Genomic DNA, 27,297 nt, shown 5'->3' with positions numbered 1-27,297 from the left:
TCAGCAGGCAGGGCTGGAAAACTTTTCCCTACTTCTTGTAAGGAACCTTGGGTAAAAAGTCAAAGCTATAAAAATGCTGCAAACTATGATCTAGATCGATCTGATGCAGGAAACGAAAAAGGAATTGCTAAGCAGTGTATTTCACGAGGAGAGCTTCGAAAAACAGGTATTGACAGAACTTATGGCTGGAAGCCAAGGTGTCTGGGTTGTTTTTTTTTCCTTTTGCTTGAAAGTCTGGGAGCAGGCTCAAAAGTCTTATCATCACTTCTTCAAACTGATTTCCGTACACTTGTATGTAAGCCATCCCTTCAGGGAGAGGTAAATGAAAAAAAATCAACTTTCATTTCTATTTATCCAGCTTAAATCAACAACAGGGAAGAAGGGGAGTGGCTACTACTGAAGCTGAACTAAAGGAATGAGATACCAGGGAGTGTGCAGTAGATGAAGCCATGGGGCTCACCTTTCTTCCAAACCACTTATAACTCTATAATGATACCATTCAAATTCAAAATCATCATGAGTCCAAGAAGACTGAAAGGGAAAAGGTCTTATAACTCCATTTTGCAGATGGGGTGGGCAGTAAATTCCCTATAGCAGGCACAGGTCTCTCCCTCTGCAGAAGCTCTCCATTTCCTGATGTCTCCAAGATGGTTCCTGCCTGTTCTCCCCCACCTTGCCTTCTGCCAAACCTCTTTTTCCTGTCTCCAAGGCTTGCCAGGACTCCTGGCAGGGAGGGAAACGGAGCTAGCATTAATGCTCAGTAAATTTACCATCATCTATCCCTCTCTCTCCTCCCACCCCCATCCCACCCCAGCAACAGTAATTTTGAGGCTTCAGAGAAATGAAACACAGCCCTTCCTCACACTGAGCCATCATTAAAGTCCAGGTCTTCCCAATATGTTTGCCTCTGTGCTGTGGAGATCTTTCATACACTGAGGCAATCAAATCAAACTTTCAGGAGACCTCCCAGTTCAGCAGACTAGGATCTGTGGTATCCAACGTGCCCAACACTTTCAGGAGCTGCCGCAGTGAAAGCATGTGATCCACAGGCTATTTTTAGGCAGATGGGATATCTAGACTCCAGGGGAAATTCAAGCTCCATCCGTGTTCTGCCTGCCTAGGCACACCACCCACCCACCTTCTTCTGGGAAGTATCTCTGCTGAGTGAGTCCTGGGAACCACCTACTTTGACCTTCCGGTGTAACGAAGGATGAGAAGGCAGCCTGCAGGAAACAGGTACTGCTGAGAGTAAATGATCGCAGTTGGGAGACAGGATTTGGTCTCCCAGGTGGACTAAACTGAGTAATGTAGTGAAAAGAATACTGAACTCAGTCCAAAGATGGGGCTATAACCATTCTCAATCTATCTGCTACAGGGGAGGCGGATGCCGGTCCTCTTCAGGACACAGCCTCCTAGCTGCTTGCCTGCTCCTTCTCAGTCTTCTCTGCAGGCATGATACCACCCACAGCACGCCCCCACACTGGGGTGAGGGGTTCCCAAACCTCTGTCCTAGGCCTCTCTCTTGGTAACCTCAATGATCCCAGAAATTTCGCTGTCATTTCTATGTAGATATTCCCAGGTCTGGATATCCGAGCCCCTGGTTTTCAGTTACCCACTGGACATCTCAGACACCTTAAATTCAACATGTTTAAAACAAAACTCATTATTTTCCCCCCTAATTCCTCCTCTCTTCCAAACTCCCCTGTCTCTATTAAAGGCACACCCTTCTTCTAGTCTCCCAGGTTCAAAATCTCCACATTATCCTGGACTCCTCACTTATCCTCACCTTATCGCTGTTCAGTTGTTTCAATCATATGCAACTCTTCATGACCCCATTTGGGGTTTTCTCAGCAAAGATACTGGAGCGGTTTGCCATTTCCTTCTTCAGCTCATGTTACAGATGAGGAAACTGAGGCAAACAGGGTTAAGTGACTTGTCGGGGTCACACAGCTAGTAAGTGTTGGAGGCCGGATTTGAGCTCATGAAGAGGAGTCTTCCTGACTCCAGGCCCAGCACTCCAACCACTGTGCCCCCTAGCTGCCCTTCTCAATAGCTTGTCCTTTCTGCTTTCAAAACCCCTCTTGCCCCTGATCCCTTCTCTCTGACCATCTCCCCTGGATCACTGTGACGGCCTCTTAGAGAGTCCCCTGCCTCCAGTCTCCCCCAACTCTAGCCGATCCCAGACAGTGCTGCTGCCAAAACAGTCTTCCTTCAGGGCAGAACTGACCCATGACTCCCCTGGCCAACCAACACCAGTGGCTCCCTATGACCTCTGCTTCCCTTTAAAGCCTTACACAACCTGGCCCCAACCTGTCCTTCCACACTCAGCATATGTCACTCTTCCACGCACACTCTGGGATCCAGTCAGGCTGCTCTGCTCTGTTCCTCAGGCACAACACGCTATTTTCCCATCTCCACACCTTTGCATTGGCCATGCCACATGCCTAGAGTGCATCCCTCTGTACCTGTGCCTCAGAGAGTCCCTATCTTCCTTGCAGCACCACCTTTGGTATGAAGTCTTTGTATACTTGTATAAGTATAAATATTGTATATTTGTACTTACTCACTTTATATTGATACTGTATTTATGCTATATTTGTATTTATTTATACTTTTCTCCACCATTAAAATGGAAGTTCCTTGTGAGTGGGGACTGTTTTTTCTTTGTACTTGCATGCCCAGTGCCCAGCACAGCACCTGGCACAAAGGAATGAATCCCTAATAAATGCCTGTTGAATAGCTCATTGATTCCTTGCAGACAAGGGAGCTATGGGCATGCTAGAGAGGAGGCGCAGGCTGCTTTTCTGAACAGCTTTTCTCTTCTCTCCTGTTTTATTCTTTGTTACAAGAGAAGACTCCCTGGGTGAGGAGGTACGAAGGAGAGGGCCTGGGAAATGAAGGCTCTATAAAAATAAAAATAATCACTACAAATTAGGAGTTTTTAAAAGGCCCAGAGTTGAGTTCTGGCTGCACTACTGAGTGTATCACCTAACCTCTCTGAATGTCCATCCTCATCTGACAAACGAGGCCCACACTTGCCTCACCCACCTCACCCAGGGCTGCTGGAAGAAGAAAATGAGAGGGGTTTCACAAATTGCAACGTGACATAGAAACATGACTCATTAACTACTCACATCACTTTCTTACTAGCTGTGTAACTGGGAATTTACCTCACCCTTCTGCTGCCTTGATTTTCTTATCTGCAAAATGGAGATAACACCCATGGTACCCACCTCAAAATGAGGCATCAACAATATATATAAGGCACTTAGTCCTAAAGCATTATCTAAACATCAGTTGCTATGATTCACCTACATAGTCAGTACAACAATGGCTGAAGAATGACCACGAAGACGTAACTCACCCGTTTGTCCCATATCCGAACATCCCCATCATGGCTGGTGGCGAGGCAGTGGGCATTCTTCTTGTTCCACTTCACCTGGGAGGCACCCGCTGAACAGAAAAGGCAGGGGGTGAGGGCAGGGGAAAGCAGCACATTCAGTAAGTCGCTGTCCTCTAGCAGAAGCACAGCCATCAGAGCTGGCTCATGACATCAGCCTTGAGAGCCACAAAAACACTGCCGGTTTCCAGTCCTCTTATGTAGGTGCCAAATGCACCATTTAAAGATGAAATGAAACCCAAAATGAGCTAAGTCATGGGAAAAGGATCACAGGGGCTTAACTGGGAAAACAATCTCACTCAAGAAAAAAATAAAGCTAAAGGTAACCTGGCAGCAGAGCCAGCGGGAAGTATGATTTTCTTACAGGCTCACAGTGCTGCTCACTAGGAATGACTCAAACAACAGCTTGACCTACAGGCATCTCCAAGGACAACAGGCCCTTTCTAGAGCCATTCCTACTAGTCTCCTGGCTCTAGGGGCTGAAGCACAGGCTCAGAAGAAGCACACACAGATAATCACACGGAAGAAGAGGCTTACATAGGCATCTCCCAGGTGCTCCACTCCCCACCAATTCAATTCAGCAACCAATTAAGTACCTACTATATAGAGGGTACTGTGTGCCACCATGGCAAAACACGGTCACTAGTATTACTTTGAGCCAGATAAAGGAGAAAAACATGCAATCCTGCTTCCTTTTTCCAGTCGGCTAACACAGGGACATAGTGATAGCAATTAAAAAGCTGCTCAAGGGCCCAGAAGACTTAAGCATTAGGAGAAATCCAGTCTCTACTGGGAAAACCAAGCTACAAGAGGTCTCAGAAAGAAATCTGTCCTCCATCCAAAAAACAATGACAAACTAACACACAAAATAAGAACCTGGACAGATGCCACACCCCTGATACACATCGATCATGTCACTGCTTCGATACATTCCCTCTCTTGGCTCATTCCTAAAGAAAATCAGACACTGTAGGTACAGAGTTCTGATAGAACAAGGAAAGTCCACAGAACGTGGGCTGGATCAGTGATTGAGAACTTACACTAAAGAGTTAAGGCCCAGATCATGCTCCAGAACAGAGATACTGAATTTTGACCCTTTAGGCTCTGAGTTTTCAATCTTCATTTGAGACCATTCAATGGTACAGACTACAAAAGACCTTATATTACACAACTCCATCCCTTTGCAAGAAAGAATAGTGGCCCAAAGAAGCCTTCAGATGCCTCTTTACTCCCTCTCCTACAGAGGTCCCAGTTTCCTCACCTGAAGAATGACAGTAATTCTTGCCTTAGTCATCTCACAGGGTCGCCACAAGGATCAAATAAGAATATAGGTAGTTATAGGGTTTTGATATGACAGACAGCCTGATCCCAGAGTCTACAGAACATGGGTTACAACAAGGACTGAGACCCCAACTGAAATTTTTTAAAGTGTAGCCCTTTTCTCTACTCAGTAAGACAACAAAGCAGAAGAGCTTCATCTGATCACAGGATAGCATAGGACTTACAAGATGACGATGTTCTCAATGTGACTCACCAACAGCATGAGGAGGAAATAAAGAAAGCAAAAACCTTGCTACTTGAGCTGTTTCTTACCCATGGTCAAGAAGCTAAGACTCTAAAGCAGAGGTTTCCAAACTTATTTGGCTTACCGCCCCCTTTTCAAAAGAAAAATGACTCAGCATTCCCCTGGAAATCTACTTTCTTTAGCCTTTTAACGTTTTTGTGTGTGAGTGAAATTTGCATCATTTCAAAAGAACATAAAATATTTTTTTAAATGATGCATCTAAAATTTAATAATTTATTGTAAATCTGGAGTTTTTTCCTGTATTGAAATTTTAATGACACAATATTGCATCGTGTAACCATACAGTATCATATCATAAACGAGTCATTACACCCACATATTCCTGCCGATGCATGCTGGACTTCCCGACAAGGCATGACAGACTCACCTGCCAACACTTGCTTCTTAAGACTTGTTGCAGACTTGACCACTGATCAGTCATAACTTGCAATTTTGTGCTTATTTGGAAAATAATGTAATCACTACAACTTTAACTCTGTTACACAACAGGTGAAACAAGTACGAATGGTTTTTCAAAATTTTTTTATCTTCTCTTCTTTCCCTATGCTTCTATAGTCCCATTATTTTTATTCAACACCCCCCCCAATTTCACCCTACGCTACCACTGCCCCCTGGATCATTCCAGTGCCCCCCAGGGGGTGGTATCACCCACTTCAGGAACCTGTGCAAAGTGATGGAGAAACCCAGACCCAGAAAAACTGCTGGGGTACAAAGAGAGGTTCTCATTGTTGGGGCTAAGAATGCTAAGCTACCACATGCACTAATAGCGCAGCAGCTATGAGAAATAGGAAAATAAATGTGGAAGAAGACGTGAGAAAAGTGGGACACTACAGATTGGCTTACATGACAAAACAGGAAAATGATAAATGCTGGAAAGGATGTGGGAAAACTGGAACACTATTACATTGTTGGTGGAGTTGTGAACTGATCCAGCCATTCTGGAGAGCAATATGGAACTATGCCCAAAGGGCTATAAAAAGGTGCATACCCTTTGACCCAGCCATAACACTACTAGGGCTGTATCCCAAAGAGATCATAAAAATGGGAAAAGGACCCAGATGTACAAAAATATTTATAGCAGCTCTTTTTGTGGTGGCCAAGAACTGGAAATCAAGGGGATGCCCATCAATTGGGGAATGGCTGAAGAAGTTGCGGTATATGAATGTAATGGAATACTATTGTGCTATAAGAAATGGGGAACATACAGACTTCATAATAACCTGGAAAGACCTACATGATATGATGCTGAGTGGAGCAGAACCAGGTGAATACCGTACACAACCACAGACATATTGATTCTGTGATGACTAACTTTGATACATTTGGCTCTTCTCAGCAATACAAGGTTCAAAGACAGCCCCAAAGGACTAATGATGGAAAGAGCTATCTACATCGAGAGAAAGAACTATAGAGTTTGAACGCAAATTGAGGCAAACTATTTACTCTTTTTTTTTCCTCTTTTTTTTTGGTTTTGTTTCTTCTTTCTCATGATTCATTCCATTGGTCATAATTCTTCTTTACAACTTGAAAAAAAAAAAAAAAAAGAAAAGTGGGACACCAGGGCCAGAGCACTGGCCCTGGAATCAGGAGGACCTGAGTTCAAATTTGACCTCAGACACTTGACACACTTACTAGCTGTGTGACCCTGGGCAAGTTACTTAACCCCAATTGCCCTGCCTTCCCCCTGCAAAAAAAAAGGGGGACACTAGTGCATTGTTGGAGTTGTGACCTGATCCAATCCTTCTGGAGAACAATTTAGAACTAAGCCCAAAAGGCCATAAAACTGTACATACCCTTCAATCCAGCAATACCACTACTAGGTCTATATCCCAAAGAGACCACAAAAAGGAGAAAAGCACCACACGTACAAAAATATTTATAGCAACTCTTTTTGTGGTGGCAAAGAAATGGAAATCGAGGGGATGCCCATCAACTGGGGAATGGCTGAATAACTTGTGGCATAGGAATGTAATGTAATACATTTAGGGTTAAGGTTAGCGTTCCATAAGAAATGATGAGCAGGCAGATTTCAGAAAAACCTCGAAGGACTTACATGAACTGATGCTGAGTGAAGTAAGCAGCACCAGGAGAACACTGTACACAGTAACAGCAACATTGTGCAATGATCACTTTGACAGACTAAGCTCTTCTCAGCAATGCAATGATCTAAACAGAGGGGTGGAACCTGCAGCCCAGAGGTCACATATGGCCCTAATAAAAGGATTTGTTCTGTGAAGTTTGGATTCAGTCAAAGGGCCTCACTTGAGGACCTAGAAGGCCACATGTGGCCTCGAGGCCAAAGATTCTCTACTCCTGAAAGACAATTCCAAAAGACTCATGATGGAAAATGCTATTCACATCCAGAGAAAGAACTATGGAGTCTGAATGCAGATGGAAGCACACTATTTTCCCTTTTTCCCCTTTCTTGTGGTTTTTCCCTTTTGTTCTGATTCTTCTTTCACAACATGACTAATGTGGAAATATATTTAATATGATTGTACATGTATAGCCTATATCAGATTGCATGATGTCTTAGGAAAGGGAGAGAGGGGGACAATTTAGAACTCAAAATCTTGTAAAAGTGAATGCTGAAAACTAAAAATAAATAAATAAAATAGAAAAGAAAAACAAGGCAGCAGCTGCCCAAGAAAACTGGAGAAAAAATCAGAGAGAGGAAGAGATGAAGAGAGGAGGAAGAGAGAGAGGGAAAGGGAGAGAGGGAAGGAGAGATGGGGAGGGAGGGAGGTGAGGGGGGGAAAGAGAGAGAGAGAGAGAGAGAGAGAGAGAAGAGAGAGAGAGAGAGAGAGAGAGAGTTCTTACTCTGCAAAGGTTCATAAGAGGAAAGACAAAATAACTTACTCTGCAAAATTTCCTAAAGGGGAAAAAATGGACCTTGAATGGAATAGGAGACTTGCAAGTATTCTGAATGAAAGACTGGCGCTGGGAAGGAACTTTAAAATGCAAACAAAATTTAAGAAAAATCTAGAAAGGTAAATTTGAGTACTTAGAAGGCTCTCCATTCTAATAGACAGAGAAGAATTAAGTGCCCTTTCAGAAACTGAATGTCTTCAAAGTTCCTTCTGGGAGTTAATTAAGAAAAACCAAGGACCTGGGAGGAGACTGGTTCTGTTAAGGATTTTAAGATGGGGGGAAAAAAAGGGTGCATGAAAAGAGTATAAAGGTATCCAAACGTAGAGGAAGGGGTGGATAAAAGGGCTTCAGATGATTAATAATAACAATTCCATCTAGCATTTATGTAGTACCTGACATGTTAATTAATCTGATCTTCACAACAACCAGGGGAGGTAGGTGCTGTTACTATCCCTATTACACAGATGAGGAAACCAAGGCTGAGCAAGGTGAAGTGACTTGCCCAGTAGGTACGGAGGCCAGATATGACCTCAGGTCTTTCTGACTCCAGCATTGTAAAGAAAAACAACTTTGCAAGAGCTAAGAATTCTGACCAACCATCTCTCCAGAAGACCTAAGATAGAGCACATTCCCCACCTCCTGACAGAGAGGGGAGGGACTCCAGGCAGGGACCAGGCCACTCAGTGGACTTGTGTGGTTTGCCTAAGCTTACTCGTTATAAGGTCTTGTGGGGTTTTTTCCTCTGTTTTTAAGGGGGGGGAGGGGAGGAAGGAAAGTAGTGATAGTGATGAACAAAGGAGTGCAGAAAATAGTTCAGAAAGTACAGACAAGCAAGACAATTCTGACAGTAACGAATTAACTTTGCTACATACTTTTTATTTTAAAAAAAAGCAGTATGAAATGGAGATTCATGGTTTCATATAAAATATTTTTGTGTTATACTTGGTATGTGAAATGCTCATGGTTTTTTGGTATTTGTAAGTTCAGAACAAAAAAAATTAAAAACAAAAACATGAAATTGCGTTAACAGCAGTATAACCGAATTTTACCATTCTGTAAGAAAGGTTTCTATCTTTTTTTAATGTGTCAGTGATGAAGTGACACATGCCCCTTTCCCCCATAATCTCTGTGGTTATTGTGCAATTCTGCATAGCATATAGCTTTGGGGAAATGCCTATCTCGTGTTATAGGAGAACTGATGGTAGTCTAAGCCCTCAAGAAGCTTACATCCTATCCAGCTTTCCCAGAAGAGCTCTGTGGCCCAATAAAAAAGCTCACTGTACTTCAGGTACCACAAGAGTGGTCACTTGGGATATTTAAATTAAAAGAGTGGAGGAGGAAAGCTAACCACAGTTCAGAAAACCATTATAACAGTGAGAGTGAGGAAAAGAAAAATGCTTTCACGGTTTTACCAATACCACATGATCTTAGATTCATAGTCTGGCTTGGATAAGGAGAAGTCAGGGAAGAGAAGTACTGTACTGTCCACTTAAGTACTGGTCTTTTTAGTGAATACATCTAGCTGTTAGACTGAAGTTGGTATTTGTGTTAGAACGTATGCTCCCAGAGGGCAAGGTCCAGGTGAACGTAATTAACTAGCCCATCACTGAATCCAATTCAATGCTTAATAAATGCTTTTTGATAATGAGGAAAAAGGTGATTAGTTTTAAGGATCACCTCAGAGAGGGTTCAGAGGTACTAAATAGGGACTTATGGGAATTAAGAAACAGAGAGAAGGCACAGATGGGCTTATGTCACTTGTTCTCGGGTTACTAACACTGTAGCGCTCCACACCACAAGGAGGTGACCCTGGTTTCTTAAGGATACTGCCAGTGATGTGCAGATTCTGTCAAGCCCTACACCAAAATAGAAAGGCCTCCACAAAGGACCTAGTAACAGTTCATGCATCCCTTGTCTAATGGCCACTCAGCTAGGTGATGGCACCTGTGTAGGTGGAGGAAGTACTCACACCAATAAAATTCAGTTAAAAAACCATGAAGGGCCTGCTTCTCTCAAGGGATTCTCCTAGGTACTAGGGAAACAAAAATGAATAATGGCATAGATTCTATTCTTTGAGAAGTTAACCTCTAACGTGTCATACACAGAAAGCCACTATCCCCAAGTGTAACTATGAATTTCTGCCCCCTTTAGAGAAAGGGGCTGAAATACTTCAGGATCCAAAGAAGCAGCATTTTTCCTGAGATAGACCCATACACATGGGGGGGAGATATGCTGAACAAAGTAGGGCTCCTCCATTCAGCGTGATGGTGGGGTACTCCATTCAAACACCCTGTACGAAAGGGGGACAATGTCAATCAGAAATTTGGGATTTTGCTGTCATAGGATTCCTCAGTCCTTTCTGACACATCCCCTGAAAGCTCCTTAGTCCTCATACCCAGAAACCCTTGAGAGCAGTTTGGGCCAAGCCTCAGGCCACCGCCACCTCATCCAGGCAGCAGAGTGGTGGGATAGGGAGGCACCTAGTCAATGAAAGGATCTAATATTAAGGGCACAGAAGGAGTGGAATGGAAGAGCAGTATGGACATCAAACAACAGGAGGAAGTACTCACCTACAGCAGACAGTGCAACAGTAGGTTTCCTTGTGTCTCTGAAACACAGAAGTCCCAAATCATATACTGATCCCTTTGCCATTTGAAGCCTATTTCCAGTAGTCTGGGTGCCTTTCATAGCTGCCGTTCACGTTCTACCCAGTGGGAACTTCGGATGAATTAGACATAATTTGCTGGGCTCAAGAAGAAAAAGTGATTTTGCTGCAAAAAGGACCCCTTTTCCTCCATATTAAATGAGTTACTGAGCTTTCTCATTTCTCAGTCAGCTACAATTTTTTTTGTAGGTCTGAATTTCAAAACAGTCAGCCATATCCAAGAAGGAAAAGTCTCATGATTCAGCAGAGCCCGGGTGACCCTGTTGTACAGGGAGAAGAAGCCAAAATAGTCCCTCTATGGTGTCATTTCTCACAGTGGCAATGAGATGACTGCCAATGAAGCGTGTCCTTGCATGAAGCTTCCAAACAACTCTTCAGCCGAGGATAAAAAGCTATTTCTGGGCACGAAATTGAACCTAGCCAACTCACAGGGAGAAAGGAAGTCTTGCAGTTGACCTCTCAGGCCAAAATGTATGGGCTAACTACTATACCAAACAACACTGATAAGAATGAGGCAGTGTTCTAAGGCTCAAAGATCCTTGCCTAAAGACAACACAAATACAAACACTCACACACACTCACACACGCACACACACGCACATGCACGCGCTCACACACAAGCTGTGTCTGGAGAAAGTAAAACTAACCTATCATTTTAGAATAAAGCTCTTTTAACATAAAAGAGGAATATTCTCCAAAGTCTGGCTCCTCAAATCCCTGTTTTTCTACATTCTTTCTCTTCCCTCTTTCTTAAGTAATTCCCCGGCTTCCCCCTTCTGTTCATGATCATCCTCTTCCAAAGCATACCTGGAGTGCCTTACTTACATAAGGAGCAACAGAAAGCAAGAGAGATGCTAAAAAGAGGTCACAATACCATTTATCCTGAGCCACCATGTGCAATCTCAGGCATAGCTAAATTAAAGGTGGAATGGTGAACAGGTCTATCCCCCCAAATTTCTTGTACCACAGTCACATTGGAGAGGCTGTGGGAAGACAGGGACACTAATAGACTGATGGGGGAGCTGTATGTTGCTCCATCCATTCTGGATATCAATTTGGAATTATTTAAGAAAAGTTCTTAAACTGTTCATACCCTTTGACCCAACAATCCCACTGCTAAGAGTATATCCCCAAATAAGTCAAAGGCAGAAACAAAGATCTGATGTCCATAAAAACATTCCCAGCAGTACTCTGTGGTACCAAAGACCTGGAAACAAATGAGATGCCCGTTATCCGGAGGAGAGCTGAAATCTCTAGCTGTGGTATATAAGTTCATTGAACATTGCTTGCAATTAGAAATGACTAATATGAAGAAATCAGAGAAACGTGAGAAGATACAGAACTGATCCAGTGAAATAAGCAAACTAAACAAAAAAAAACCCCAATAACTACAACGATATAAATTAAGACAATAGTAGAAAGAAACCAAACTCAAATGACTGAATAGCCGACATCTCCCTCCTCACAGCTGAGATGTTTAGGGACATTTGTGAGTTAGGTTTTTGCGGGGGAAGATGGGGGGATTGTCATTTCAAGGAAGGGTTCAATACAGAAGAAGTTTCCCCACACTCAGAAATGACTGTGACACAATGACAAAAGGCTATCAATAAAAATTAACCAACAACTTTCATGTTTTCTCAAAGTCCCCCTACCCCGACAGTCCCATAATAAAAGAATGCCTCCTACTTGTTCTTACTTGATATCCCAAATGTAGATGTAGGTGTCTACGGAACTGGTAACCAGCAGGTCTGGCTCGAACACAGCCCAATCCAAGTCACTAGGAACGGAAGAGACAAATAGCACAAGGAGTGACAGGATTAGTCACAGCTAGATTCTATGAGGCTCCAGAAAGCTGCCATCTTTCTGCATTTGGAGCCCCGACACTCAGATTCTGAGTCTCCAAAGTTTTCTTGGGAAAGAACTAGACTCCAAAGATGCCTCAAACTTGAAGACCCACTCCCTGTGGTTTCCACCTACTCCATCAGCCTGCCATCAAAAAAAAGGGGGAGGGAGGAGGGGAGAGAATCTGACCACTCCCAGCTTTCTCCTGCCCAAGTACTTTCTGGGTAATCACTTTTCTAAACCCATCTCAGTTATGGCTGCTTTGAGCAAAACCCAGGCATACTTGGAAGAAAGACAGGGCATTACTTTTTAGTACTTGGAGTTGGAAGAAACCTTAAATATAACCAAGACTATGGATAGGAAAGGGAGGCAGCTTTCTAGGCTACAGCACATGTGGGGCAGGGTGTGTATATGCATGAGGGATATTTCTGAATATTCCTCTCTAAAAATGTACATATTTTTAATGCTAGAAAATTCCATTATCAAAAATGTGCCACATGTGTTACAGGTGAAAGTCTGAAGCTTCCACTGGACAATAATTTTTGAAATCAGAGTCATATCTTAGGAAGGACATCAATAAACTGGAAAGTATCCAGAGGAAAACAAGTAGAACAGAGAAGGGCCTCTAATTTGGATCACTTGAAGGAACTGATGATAATTAGCTTGGAGAAGAAAAGACTCAAGGGACATGGTAGCAGTCTTCAAAGTATTTAAAGGATTGTTACATGTAAGAGGAATTAATTTGTTGTACTGGGTGCAAGAGAGTGAAAGCTACAAAAAGGGAAACCGAGGTAGAACCTTACGAGTTAGTGAATTCCTCCTCACTGGAGGTCTCCTAATAAAAACTGGATGACCACTTATCAGGTATGAGGGACACTCAATGCCCTCTGAACTTCCAATTCTCAGATTTTTTTATTCAGTGAAATGCCGGAGGGTAGGATTGGGGAAGAAGCAGCGCAATTTTTAACCCTTAGCCAGGGCATACAAATACTTGGAAATGTTCTTTAAAATTAGCCGGTCCAATCCACCTCCCCTGTGCAATGCTTCTTCCTGCAACTTTGTCTATCCTATGCTCCCTGGTCCAGCTTTATCTGCCAGTACTACTACCTCTGCACTGCATCCAGTATCCAATATTGAAGCAGGAAAACCTTGAAACCAGGCTTCTTAATCTTTTCTTTGCATCGAGGACCCCTGTGGCAATCTGTGGAAGCCTATGGACCCCTTCTCAGAAGAATGTTTGTTGCTTACACAAATATTTGAAAAAAACAACAGCGAAATATTAAAGGTAAGTGAAAATAAAGAGTTTTTTTTTCCCATCTACATTCATCGAGCCCATGAAATCTATCCCCAAGAGGTCTATGAAACCCAGGGGTAAGAACCCCTTTTCAAAAAAGAAAAACTACCAAGATGACAAGTAATCTTCAAAGATTATCTGACTTCTGCTACTCTCTATCCTCTCCCCAACACCTAAATAGCTACTTCACAGGGCACTGGAAAAATGCCAAACCATCCTTTGTAGAAGACTACCTTGCCTACCACACCTAAGGCTGGCACATTACACATTCCCTGATGCACACTTCCCAAATTGACTTTTTCCATCCCCACCCAGGAGCAGTTGGATGGCAAAATGGAGAAAACGATCTGGAACCAAGTTGGGATGTAACAAACTAGACGAGGTTTGCATGTGTTTAATGGATCTCCTTCCAGAGAGCACAGTCAATTTCTTAAACACTTAAACAGGTGAAAGAACGGTGTCTTGCTTTTTGATCTTTCTGATATGTCATTGGATAGAGAGATTTCATTCAACTTCCACCCCCATAGTAAGACATGACTTTCATCTTTTACTCTGAAAGAGGCTGTACCTATCTAAGCCTCTTCAGGGACTTGGTTTAACATTCCCTCTGATGGTGGTTCCCAAGCACTGGCTGATTTTCTGTAACAATGCCCTCACCTTGGGGAATGCCAATGGCCTCTCAGCCATCCGAGGCTAACACTAAACAGATGCTCAAGCTGGAACTGTGGGAGGATGGCAATCTCTCAGTTCAGTTCCCCAGAAAACTGTGACAAATAGGGTGGTGGTACTTGGAGCTCTTGGGATCACTTGACAGAAAGCTCCAGCATAGAGAGTATATTCTATGTTTAATGTGGAATCAAAATGACCAGTCACATCCCAGTAAGCTATAGAGCTCCTGCTACCTACCTGATCACCCTGGTATGCCCCTGTAACGCTGTGCCAACTTCCCCACTGCCATCTTTCCACTTGTAAAGATCGACCCGCTGGTTGCTCTGAAATCAAACACAAGAAATAAGGCAGTGTGTGTTGAAATGTTCGAATCAGTGTGCCACTGGGCTTAGGAAAGCTCTAATGCGCAATAAATGAAAAGAGAAAGCTAAGCAGAAAACTGGCCAAGAAAACTTAAAACCTCTCACACAGTCTAAGCTTGCAAGAAAGAAAAAGAATCCAATGTGGGTAGAGCTAATAATACCCAGAACAAATTTTCTCACCAGCTTTACGTAGTGAGAGTGAGGGATTACAGACAGACAGCCTACCAGTCCCACTGGTACCTCCTGTAGAGGACACAGACAAGAGTCACACAAGGTAAGAAGTCGTGCCTAGAGATTACTCATCCAGATGATATCAGAGACCCACTGAAGCAATTAAGGACATAGGGTGTAAGGGTTCAAACCAGGAAGAAAAACGCCACTTACCTTTTAAAGTTATTTCCCCTGCAAAGCTATAGTAAACAGGTGCACAATTCAACACTGGCAGTCAAGACGACTAACTTTTCCCAAACAATTAAGAGCTCTCCTTCTCCCACCCCCACTCCACAAAGGTCATGATCCTCTTCTGTTTTGCTATACGCTACCGCACAAAGTACCATCGATTAACTTACCCTTTCCCACCCCTCTGCTGCCCATCAACATTTTTCCAATGGCAGAGGCATGGGGTAGAGAAAGGGAACAAAGGCAAGAAGGAATAAGCAGAACCACTGAAATTTGCCACAATACTACAGCAGAGCATCTATCAGGAGAGAGGCAAAGAAATATTGAACTAAGAGATGCCATAATCACAGCAGACAAACACTAGAAGAGGACTGGAATGGTTTTAAAAAGCAGCAGCAGCAGCAGCTGGGGCTCTAAAAACCTTTAGATTTTCCCACAAAGTGAGGCTGGAGAGTGACGGGCTATTACCCAGCCTGTGAGATGGTTACTGTAGGGAGCTCATCTGCAGCCGGCCTGAAGACAGAGGCCAAAGTCATTGTGAAGCCCCGGGGATCCTCGGAAATCAGAGAATAACCCAATGCATTCTGGGAAGTGTTAGGGTGGCTACCTACCAAAAGAGCTTACAGCAGGAATAGGAATAACAAGGAGAGTGCTCCATGCATAACCTATATCAGATTGCTTACAGTCTCAGGGAGGGGGCAGAGGAGGGAGGGCAGGATAGAATTTGGAACTAAAAAAAAAATTGTTTTTACAGGTAATCGTGGAAAAAATATCACTTAAACAAAAACAAAAACAAGCCAGGTGCTGCTCAGTCCTAAGGTAGGTCTCAACTCCTCCCACTGGCCAGCATCTTCAGTGGCACAAATACAATGACAATACACTTAAATCCAATAAGAGGTTGGTACAAACAACCTGGGCAGAAACAGAGCAGGGAACTAAAGGGTAAAAGGCAAAAGATGACAAGAAAGGACCCTTCCCAAAATGACAGGAAGCTGGGCAAAGGTGAGGAGCTAATTCTTCCCCCCTCTTCTGAGAGGACACCCAACTGGAGGCAGCTCACGCCTTTCCAGGGACAGCTGGCAAGAGAATCTCTTTGTTTCTTGTGCGGCTTCTTTCCCTTCTCATGTGCTACCTGTGCTTTCATTGCTGTCAATATCAAAAAACCTTGGTCTCAGGCAGCACTGTAGAATGGTTTTGTTCCCTGGTTAATTTGAGACCAATCGGGAAAGTACTCCCTTATGTGCTCCTTATGTTGGCAAAAAGGGAATGTTATATTTCTAATTGTCCTAGGAGAATGAGACAATCTCATAGAATCAATGAATTATAGAGCTGGATGGGACTCTACACAAAAGGAGACTATAGAGCTGGGAAAGTAAAACGACTTACCCAAGGCCATATGGTTAGCGAGTGCCAGGGGTGGGCAGAGATTCTTTGGACAGATAAGTAGAAGAAAGGGAAGCTTTCTCACCCTTCAGTATCACTTCCTTTTCCTGTAAAGACATCTTTCTTACCTATTCATGTACTTTCTTCCCTCAATAGAAGGATGGAATCATCTACAATTCTTCAAGAGGAATGAAGATTTATTATAAATTTTCCCAATCTCTCCCCAATTGATAAATGGCCAAAGAATATGAACAGGCAGTTTTTCGATGAAGAAATCAAAACTATAGTCATTTAAAAATGCTCTCAATCATTATTGATGAGAGAAATGCAGATTAAAACAACTCTGAGATACCATCTTACAGCTATCAGACTGCTTAAAATGATGGATGCCCTTCACCTGGGGAATGGCTAAATGAGTTGTGGTATGTGATTGTGATGGAATACTACTGCGCTGTAAGAAATGACAAGCAAGTTGACTGGAGAAAAACATGCAAAGACTTGGACCTATGAAGGAAGATACTATCCACCTCCAGAGAAAGAACTCATAAAAATAAACATGTATAGTGTGGTTTTACATATACGTGTATGTATATATGAATATATGGGTACATATGGATATATATATTCATGTTTAATTGTAACCTTCTCTAGGGAGGGACGGGCAGGGAGCGAAAAAAGTGCACAGCAAAGAACAAAAGAAAACTTAGAAGGAAGCACAGAAAAGGTACGGGTAGCTTTGAAAACTATGGAGTATTTATTACATAGTTTGTTTGTTTTTTAAAAGTAAACAGTCTGAAAGAGAAATTGATCGTTTTATATTGAATCCTCTCTTTATGTTTTGCTGTGGTCATGGAACTGTTGTTTTTTTTCTCATTTTGTATTTAAGTTTAAACTGAATATAAATAAATAGATGAATGAAGAACAAATAAAATTTTGCAATCTCAAGAGCACTGAGCAGTGGGCAAGGATTAGAGATCTTCAGCACACTTCTATCAGCCAGCCACCTAACTACAAATGGACAAAAGTTCATACCACACACACAATAGGCACACAAATGCAAAGAGTAATTCTTATTCTCGTCTAAGAAATTTAGAATTAAAGATTTGGGGGGAGCGGAGCCAAGATGGTGGCTGGAAAGCAGTGAGCTCCCTGCCGAGTCCCTCCAAAAACCTAGAAAAAATGGCTCTGAACCAATTCTAGAACTGCAGAACCCACAAAACAGCAGAGGGAAGCAGGGCTCCAGCCCAGGACAGCCTGGATGGTCTCTGGGTGAGGTCTATCCCACACGGAGCTGGGAGCTAGGAGCTGGGAGCGGAGCAGAGCAGAGCCCAGCGTGAGCTGCTCAGACCAACCAGACCAGGAGCCGGGCACAGCGGGCCCTAGCACCCTGAATCAGTGAACTGCGGCAGTTACCAGACTTCTCAACCCACAAACACCAAAGACAGGGGAGAAGGTTAGTGGGAAAAGCTGCGGGAGTGGAAGGAGTTCAAGGTTCGGGGCAGTGGAGGTGGGGTAGCTACAGCTGCCGCTGCTTCTGGCCCCAGGCCCACCTGGTGGGAGGAATTAAGTGGCGGATCAGAGCAGGAGTGCACAGCCTGCTGAAGATCTAAGCCCAGTCTGGGTTGGGGGTTCTTGGGGAAGGAGCAGTGCTGGTGTGGCAGAGCTGGCGCATCCCCTCCAAACATGGAACATAGAACTCTTTAGTCTACAAGCAGTCATACCCCGCTGAAAAACTCAAGGGTCAAGTTAGCTGGTTGGGAATATGGCCAGGCAGCGAAAACACACCCAGATTCAGTCTCAGACTTTGGATTCTTTCTTTGGTGACAAAGAAGACCAAAACATACAGCCTAAAGAAGTCAACAAAGTGCAAGAGCCTACACCAAAAGCCTCCAAGAAAAACATGAACTGGTCCCAGGCCATGAAAGAGCTCAAAAAGGATTTGGAAAAGCAAGTTAGAGAAGGAGAGGAAAAATTGGGAAGAGAAATGAGGGTGATGCGAGAAAACCATGAAAAACAAGTCAATGACTTGCTAAAGGAGACCCAAAAAAATACTGAAAAATACACTGAAGAAAACAACACCTTAAAAAATAGACTAACTCAAATGGCAAAAGAGCTCCAAAAAGCCAATGAGGAGAAGAATGCCTTGAAAGGCAGAATTAGCCAAATGGAAAAGGAGGTCCAAAAGACCACTGAAGGAAATACAACCTTAAAAATTAGATTGGAGCAAGTGGAAGCTAGTGACTTTATGAGATATCAAGATATTATAAAACAGAAACAAAGGAATGAAAAAATGGAAGATAATGTGAACTATCTCATTGGAAAAACCACTGACCTAGAAAATAGATCCAGGAGAGATAATTCAAAAATTATTGGACTACCTGAAAGCCATGATCAAAAAAAGAGCCTAGATATCATCTTTCAAGAAATTATCAAGGAGAACTGCCCTGATACTCCAGAGCCACAGGGCAAAATAGAAATTGAAAGAATCCATCAATCGCCTCCTCAAATAGATCCCAAAAAGAAATCTCCTAGGAATATTGTCGCCAAATTCCAGAGCTCCCAGATCAAGGAGAAAATACTGCAAGCAGCCAGAAAGAAACAATTCGAGTATTGTGGAAACCCAATCAGAATAACCCAAGATCTGGCAGCTTCTACATTAAGAGATCAAAGGGCTTGGAATACAATATTCCAGAGGTCAATGGAGCTAGGATTAAAACCTAGAATCACCTACCCAGCAAAACTGAGTATCATGTTCCAAGGCAAAATATGGATTTTCAATAAAATAGAGGACTTTCAAGCTTTCTCAGTGAAAAGACCAGAGCTGAATAGAAAATTTGACTTTCAAACACAAGAATCAAGAGAAGCATGAAAAGGTAAACAAGAAAGAGAAATCATAAGGGACTTACTAAAGTTGAACTGTTTTGTTTACATTCCTACATAGAAAGATGATGTGTATGATTCATGAGACCTCAATATCATAGTAGCTGAAAGGAATATGCATATATATATATAAGTGAATGTGCATGTATGTATAAATGTATGTGTGTGTGTATATATATATATATATATATATATATATATATATACACACAAAGAGAGAGAGAGAGCGGACACAGGATGAGTTGAAGATGAAGGGAAGATATCTAAAAGAAATAAAATCAAATTAAGAGAGGAATATATTGAGAGAGGGAGTATATTAGGAAGGCAGAATTTATGATTTCAAAGAGAATCTCATATGTGCCTAAAAGGTCCGGAACCGCAGGATATAAGGAATTCTCTAGGCAGAAGGCAGGAGAACTAAAGCATGTATTTACGCTCCACAGTAACAATCCCACAAACCAGCGTCCCCATTTTGATATTTTCATCAAAAGCTTCCAGGCCCAATAAGTCCGCCTCACAAGGGTAAACAGGAGGCCACAGAGAAGCGAGATGGTATAAGGCAAAATTGTATACATGCTTCCCCTCTACGGTAAGAAGATTACCCACTAGCCTCCAGTCAGCTCTGCTACCGGCAGCTCAGCTTCGGCTGTAGGCATCTCTGTCTCCAACCGGAAAAGGAAAGGAGGATCTTCAAGCTGTCCTCTCCCCTCTTATAGAGTTTTTGACATCATCAAGCACCGCCTGAACGACCAGGGCCGATTGGTTCTTGACTTGGCCCCTCCCCCAGCGTAGACCACATCAACACACCTCCCCTCAGCCAGCGCCACGACTCATCACACAGGAAGCTCTGGTCCTGCCCCGGAAGAGTAAGCCCCAGCGTCCAGGGAAGCTCAACGAGGCAAGCTGAGTCATTCAAAGAAAACAAAGTCCATTCTGGCTACAGGGAGATAGGGAGAGATAGAATGGGGTGGATTATCTCGCATAAAGGTGGCAAGAGGAAGCAGTTCTGTGGGAGGAGGGGAGAGGGCAGGTGAGGGGGGAATGAGTGAATCTTGCTCTCATCCAATTTGGCCTGAGGAGGGAATACCATACATACTCAATTGGGTATGTTACCCCACAGGAAAGAAGAGGGAAGAAGATAAAAAAAAAGGGAGGGATGATGGAGGGGAGGGTAGATGGGGGTGGAGGTAATCAAAAACAAACACTTTGGAGAGGGGACAGGGTCAAGGGAGAAAATTCAATAAAGGGGGATGGGTTGGGAAGGAGCAAAATATAGTTAGTCTTTTACAACATGAGTATTGTGGAAGGGTTATACATAATGATACACATGTGGCCTATGTTGAATTGCTTGACGTCATAGGGAGGGTGGGTGGGAAGGGAAGAGGGGAGAGAATTTGGAACTCAAAGTTTTAAAAACAGATGTTCAAAAACAACAAAAAAAAAGTTTTTGCATGCAACTAGAAAATAAGATACACAGGCAATGGGGTGTAGAAATTTATCTTGCCCTACAAGAAAGGAAGGGAAAAGGGGATGGGAGGGGAGTGGGGTGACAGAAGGGAGGGCTGAATGGGGAACAGGGCAACCAGAATATACATCATCTTGGAGTGGGGGGGAGGGTAGAAATGGTGAGAAAATTTGTAATTCAAACTCTTGTGAAAATCAATGCTGAAAACTAAATATGTTAAATAAATTTAAAAAATAAAAAAATTAAAACAAAAAAAACAAACAAAAAAAAGAATTAAAGATTTGACATCCATGACACTACTTTGATCGAGCAGGGTTTTTAAAAACAATTTTTTTCAAAGTGATTTGCCTCTCTTACTCTTCTAGGAGGGAGACTTGATGTCCTCTGAAAGCATTCCCTACTGACAGACTTTCTGCTAGGAAAAGTGATAGTTTCATTCTCCACTCAGGACACAGACCCTGCCCCTTAACGTTTACTAACTTGTCCCACTGCCAAAGTGCACTCACCGAAGCTGCAAAGTAGTGTGCGTAGTTGTCATGGGGATTCCACTGCACGGCTCCAATGTCCCATTTGCTTTGACGAGAGATCTTGCGGTGACCTTCAGATGGGGCATCCAGATTCACAATGTACAGGAATCGTCGGCTGGAATGGGAAGGGTGCCAAATATAAGCAAGGGTTTAGTACCACAAGGGAGGGCCTGCTTTTAAACCAGACCTACTTGGCAATCAATTCTTCTGACCTCAGAGAGGACAAAGAATTTTAAAAGAGCAACAATAGGAACAAAACAGCAGCCAGGTAACTGGGTCAGAGCATAATTTTAGAAGGCAGCCCTTCCAACATAGGTTACAATCCAGCATGAAGGCAACAATGAGGTTGGATGTGACTCATGTTCTGTGATATCTACTCGTTCTGAAAGGCAGCCCACTATGGGCAAATGACAAGTGCACCCCACTGTGACTATGCAAACAGCAGCCTAACAAACTCATGTGACACTACTTAACGGACAGCTACCATCCCGGAACAGAACTCCAAATTTCCTTGAAAACAGACTATTTTTAGGCTCCAAATTTAATCTTTCAGCAAGCAAGTTAAAGGATTATTATGAGGAAAAAAGCAACGTAAATTGTACTAAAAATTGAACTAATATGTTGGGTGCCAGTGATATGCAAGATATTATTCAGTTCACAAAAGGTTGAAATAAAGAGTTATTCGATTTCTCAGCTCCATCCCTTTAGTGAAGCTGTCCCTCATAGGTGCTGTGGACTCCTTCCTCATCTATATCTCTTGAATCCCTAAGATCAACCCCTGGCTCAAGGACCATTCTCCCAAAGAAGGACTTTCTTGATTCCCCTCCCTCCTACAATGTTAATGCTCTCTACCTCTTGAAAGATTTTGTTTTATTTTTCTCTGTATGTGACCTACACCTCTCCCTTCCTCCCTCCCAAGAAGAATTCCAGTTCCCAAGGCCAGAGACTGTTTCCTTTTTGTCTTTATCTCTAGCACCTAGCAGATTGTGATACATAGAGCAGGTACTTGATACGGGTTTGAAATTGAAAGGGACAAAACAAAAGGAAGTCTTTCAACTCTGCTCCCCCAACTATTTCGTTTTTAGTGTGTTAGTCCCTGCTACACGCATAAACATGTTCTGTACAAGTCAGTCTCTTTGCTAAAGAAAACCCTGAACCACAAGATATCCATAAAGATAAGCAAGTTTGCCAATGAAAAGTATAAAAGCTAACAGCTCCGTTTAAAGGAAACAGAATAAAGAGTAAATTAAAAGAGCATGTAAATAACTGGGAAGTAAGAGAAATTCAGATGGGAGAAGCTAGTTATCAGACTAAAGAATCAGACTCTATGACCAGAGTAGGAAAGGTACAGGCTACAGATATCAACAAGCAAAATCCCAAAGAGCATAAGATGTTGGACATTCTCAGAGGATGAGTAAGGATCACAGGCTTTATAGAAACTCTGACGTTCTAGGAACTAGATCTAACTTTGGACACCTCTCCCCAAATGGACAGAGGTGGGCAGGCAGAGAAGTCAAGTAGGCAAGATGACGTTTTTCCCTTTAAAAAAGAGGTAAGGCAAAGGAAAATGAAGACTGAAGAGCAGAGTTAGGGCAGTGAAAGTGAAATGAGAAGGTTCAGAGTAAAACTTCTGATAAAAGTAAATGGGGAATCACAGAGAAAAGTCAGTTAAGGGATACCGACCGGCAAGGACTCCTCACTGATACCATGCTCTTCTACAGGGGGAATATGGAGACCAGGAAAGCGGCCAGCACAACATGTCTTTCTAAGGCAATTCAAACTTAGAGCTTCTGGCAAATTGCTAATGTGACCCCTAATAAAAATTGGGTGAAGAATACATTTAAACTTTGAAGTTTTAAGATTTAAATTAAAATGCAGTTTCAAATTATTCTTATATGGTGCTTAGGTGGGCACAGGATAAATAAGAGAAATCTTTGAGAGTCCTGAGGTCATGGTAAAGTGGGAAAAGGATCAGATCTGCAGTCAGAAGGCCTGCCTCCAAAGCTAGTCTCCTATGACTTTGGGCCAGTCACATAACCCCTTCGTTTCTTCTTCTATCAAACGAGCCCCAGAGGCTCTTAACCTATGACCCCTATGAATTCAGAGCCTTGGTCCTTGCTGGGAACACAAGGTAGCCTTTACTTGATCAAACACCTCGAGTTCCTAGAAATCACACAACAGGAGAACTTTGGAGCTCACTTACCCAGAAAGCACTGCGTGCTGCCCAAGACAATCTACAGACATTGCAGTTGCCTGTTGAAAAACATAAACAATTGTTCAATTTTAAAAACAAGCTGAAATAAACTAGCCAAGCCCAAAACTGAAGGGATTTAATTATTTTTCGTTGTGCCTTTGTCATCACCCAGGTGAAGAGTCTGGAATCTTTCTGGCTAATAATTATCAGATCCTATAATGGTGAATTTTTAATTATCTCCTTATTTTCTCAACATGATTCTCAAACTCCTTTAACTTTCAGTTAACTCAAGAAAAGGCAACTCTAATTGTTACTCAACATATACTAAAAAAAAAAATGGGAAAAGGAAGTTAATGATAAGGGGTCATAGGGCGTGGAACCCTTAGGACCTTGACTGAATAAGCCAGAGATGCATTGAGAGAAACTAGAAAAGTCTCCTCCAGTAGGCCAAAATCCCACCCTGATGCCACCAAAAAGCTAGACATCAGCGTAGTGATTTTGAGGGGCACTGACTTCCTTTAGGTGCCACAGGGGTAAGCTAGCTGTATTCAAATCTTATCTTTGCTACATCCAAGGTCAAGTAGATAAACACCTGGTTACCAAGTACTTGGAGTTCCTTCTACTGGGTCCCCCAGAGAATAAATTTTAGCAACATAAAACAAAAGCTCATACTCAATCTAGAGTTTCCAGGACATTTCATTGGTTTCCAGTTCTTGGGGAAAGGCATTTTTCATCATTCAATATCCAATTCCCCAAAGTGTGCACTGAACCAAATGAGTTTGCCTTCAGGCTGGAGTCAGAAGTTGCTTTTAATCACTGCAATTACAACCCTGGATTCTCTTATCTGGACAGGTTCAAATCCTGCTGCGTCTGAAAGTCAATTTAGACATAGCTACTCTTGGTACCCTTCACAGCAACACTTGCATTAAGCAGGCTTTAGCTGTTTCACTGCCATCCTCCCACTGAAAGCCTTTTCTGGGAGACTATCAACAGAGATCCCATTATGAACATTTGGGCACAATCGCAAGTGGTGGACAAAAAGAATCTGTTTTTTACAGTTGTGCAACCTTAAGAAAGATGTCAGAGTATCAGGGACAAAGGGCTCAATTCTGAGCTCTAGAGGCTGACAGGTGTTCCTTCCTCTTTATTCTGACACGAGCAAAGAGAAACCAGAGGGTAATGCAGTCAATCCAATGTCAGCCATGAAAGGTCTCCACAGGAAGTCTGGTCCTGGTTCTGGGCACTTGAGGAACTTAAGGGTTGGTGGTAAGACAGCAGAACCAAAAGGTTAGGATAGCAAGAAGCCACCGGTTTCCATGCAGACTTGTAATCTGTAGTAGGGGCCACCTCCTCCATGCAGCCTTCCCTGATCCTTCTAGCTATTAAATATTCCTGGAATACCTTGGCTGATCTTTCCTCTGCCCCACTTCCTTCCCTACCTTGTATTAATACTTATCAGCTGGTGGCACAGTGGACAGAGCTTTGGGCCTGGAGTCAGGAAGACCTGAGTTCAAATCCAGCCCCAAACATTGACTAGGGTGACCCTGGGCAAGTCAATTCAGTTCTATCGGCCTCAGTTTTCTCCTGTAAAATGGGATAATAACAGCACCTAACCATCCAGGGTTGTGGTAAGGCTCAAATGAGATCCTATTTGTAAACATGCTTAGCACAGTGCATAGCACACAGTGGGCATCTACGTGCAGGTCAAGTCTCTTTCCATGAAACCATTGAGAGAAGAGACCATTTCATTTTCACCTCTGTCTTTATATCCCCACATACTGGAACAGTGCTCAGTGCAGAGCAGGCTCTTACTAGATGTTAGGTGAACTATCTGTATACATCATCTCTGCTTTTAACCACCATCCTTCTAGGCTTGAGAGTATTTATCATACTCAAATTCTTTACATTACAGTAAGCAAGAATAAAAATGTATGACTCATATCGACCCCTACCTAACATGGGCATACTTAACTGGGAGAGAAGGGCAGAGCCTCTCTTACCCTGAACCACATGTGAAAGTGAGATTTAGTTTTCAACATTTGACAACCTCTGGGGTGTTAGCAAAGATGTCTAATTCTTTCTGACCAAGGTAAAGTTACACTCAAGAATGACCAGAACTGGTGGCTTGAAAAACATCTGGTACGCAAAATAGCTTTCTGGTTTAAAAATAATTTCAATTGGTCTCTTAATCATTTGAGTAGTGAAGCCCTTGGTGTCACCAACCATTCTCCATCTTAGGGCCTTGCTGTCCCGCCCAGTGAAGCACCCTCATAACATCCAGGCCTTTCTGTCTGCCTGGAGGCAGACTTTCTTTTATGCCCAATTAGAGTCTGAGCTCCTTGAGAGCAGGGATTTTTTAAACTTTTCTATTTGTATCTTCAGTGCTTGGAATACACAAACACTTAATAAATGCTTTTTCCTTCACTCATTTATCTAAGTGAAGATTCTGAAGTTTGTGAAGTGACAGTGAAGAGTATGCAGACAGATACAGACAGTTCTCCCTTTACCTAAATCTGCATTACGCAAATTCACCTCAGCTCAGTCTCAGACTCCCCAAAGGCTGCAGGGGCAGCTCCACTCCAGGAGTCTTCAGCTCCAGGCATTGAAACCACTTTGGCAGTTGCCGCTCCACCACTCAGAGCTCTAGAAGGGTCCACTCAATGCTTTTTAAACTTATATTAGTATCCTTAGTCTTTATATCTTGCATAACATTTATAACATTTCTTTTTTTAATGTTTTCAAAATGAAAAAGTTTTTTAGTTTCTAATAGCAAAATGATATTCAACATAAGAGATGAATTTTACTATGAAACAGTTGTACCATATTTTACACTTTGGTGTATATTCCTAAGTGGTCCTTCTCTTTGGGAGAAATTCATAAAAATAAAGCTTTGCAGGTTTTACCTGCCCACAATCTCATTCAATCCAATTCAATTTCAAAGGAAACCAGCATTCTGTACATGGCCTCTGTGGAACTGAGGACTAGTGTGCTTTGTTCATCTGAAATGACCAAGTGAGAAATCAAACTTTACTATTTGAAATCCCAGCTGAACTAGAGAGAATGAAAATAAACTTCTAAGAAATGGAAGCACTTTACTGTTCATCCTTCTAAATAATGATGCATGCTAGAAACATTCAATCAATGCAAATCAGAGCCAAGTCAATTCTCTTAACATCGGTTTGTCACAGGCCTACGATCAAGGACTATAATATTGGCATTATCAGATTTCATACAGTAAAAGCAAGAACTGAAATCCACTGGCATAAAAGAATCAGACAATTTCATATAACATGATCCAATCTCCTTAAATTAGGGACTGGAGATGCTAAGAAAGCTGTTCTGAAATACTGTACTCAATCTTCCTCATCCCCTTACGGAATTCTTATTAGAAATTAGCTGATGCTCTCTGAACGCTTAACACAACGACTGCTGCACACACATCTCTTCTTTGTGATGGAACCTCCTTTTCCAGCAAACTACAATAAACTGCCATTAACCATCTGTGACTGGGAGAACCACTTCTCATGTCTGATCTCAGTTTCCTTGTTTGTAAAATGAAGGGCTAGATGACATCTCAAACCCATTTCTGCAAGAAGTTATCCCTTAATGTACATCCCTGGCATTAGCCTTTATGTCTTCTCCCAACCAGACTAATGAAATGAAGACAAAGACTATATCTTCTCAACACTGCCCCTGCCCCAGGGTCAGGCACACCGTTCATCACAGAGGTAGAAGTTTAACCAACAAATGGGAAATGAATG

At 42.6% G+C, this 27,297-nt stretch overlaps 1 protein-coding gene across 4 annotated transcripts in view; it reads right to left on the bottom strand.

The window, feature by feature from the left end:
• Window positions 1-27,297, bottom strand: part of WDR59 (WD repeat domain 59) — a 68,588-nt gene that overhangs the window by 31,983 nt on the left and 9,308 nt on the right. For 2 of the 4 annotated variants that reach the window (XM_036750957.1, XM_036750958.1), the window contains exons 2-7: window positions 23,546-23,595; window positions 21,322-21,457; window positions 14,564-14,649; window positions 12,218-12,298; window positions 10,427-10,464; window positions 3,365-3,453 (exon numbers count right to left, since the gene is read on the bottom strand). In XM_036750957.1, the coding sequence (XP_036606852.1) occupies window positions 3,365-3,453; window positions 10,427-10,464; window positions 12,218-12,298; window positions 14,564-14,649; window positions 21,322-21,457; window positions 23,546-23,595 (480 nt within the window). The remainder of the gene's footprint in view (window positions 1-3,364; window positions 3,454-10,426; window positions 10,465-12,217; window positions 12,299-14,563; window positions 14,650-21,321; window positions 21,458-23,545; window positions 23,596-27,297) is intronic. The other 2 variants (XM_036750960.1, XM_036750959.1) reach the window with 1 other exon arrangement.

The sequence above is a fragment of the Trichosurus vulpecula genome, chromosome 3 (assembly GCF_011100635.1).
Source record: "Trichosurus vulpecula isolate mTriVul1 chromosome 3, mTriVul1.pri, whole genome shotgun sequence".
Lineage (NCBI taxonomy): Eukaryota > Metazoa > Chordata > Mammalia > Diprotodontia > Phalangeridae > Trichosurus > Trichosurus vulpecula.
The sequence above is the reverse complement of the archived record's forward strand: the minus strand, read 5'-3'. Positions and strand labels throughout refer to the sequence as shown.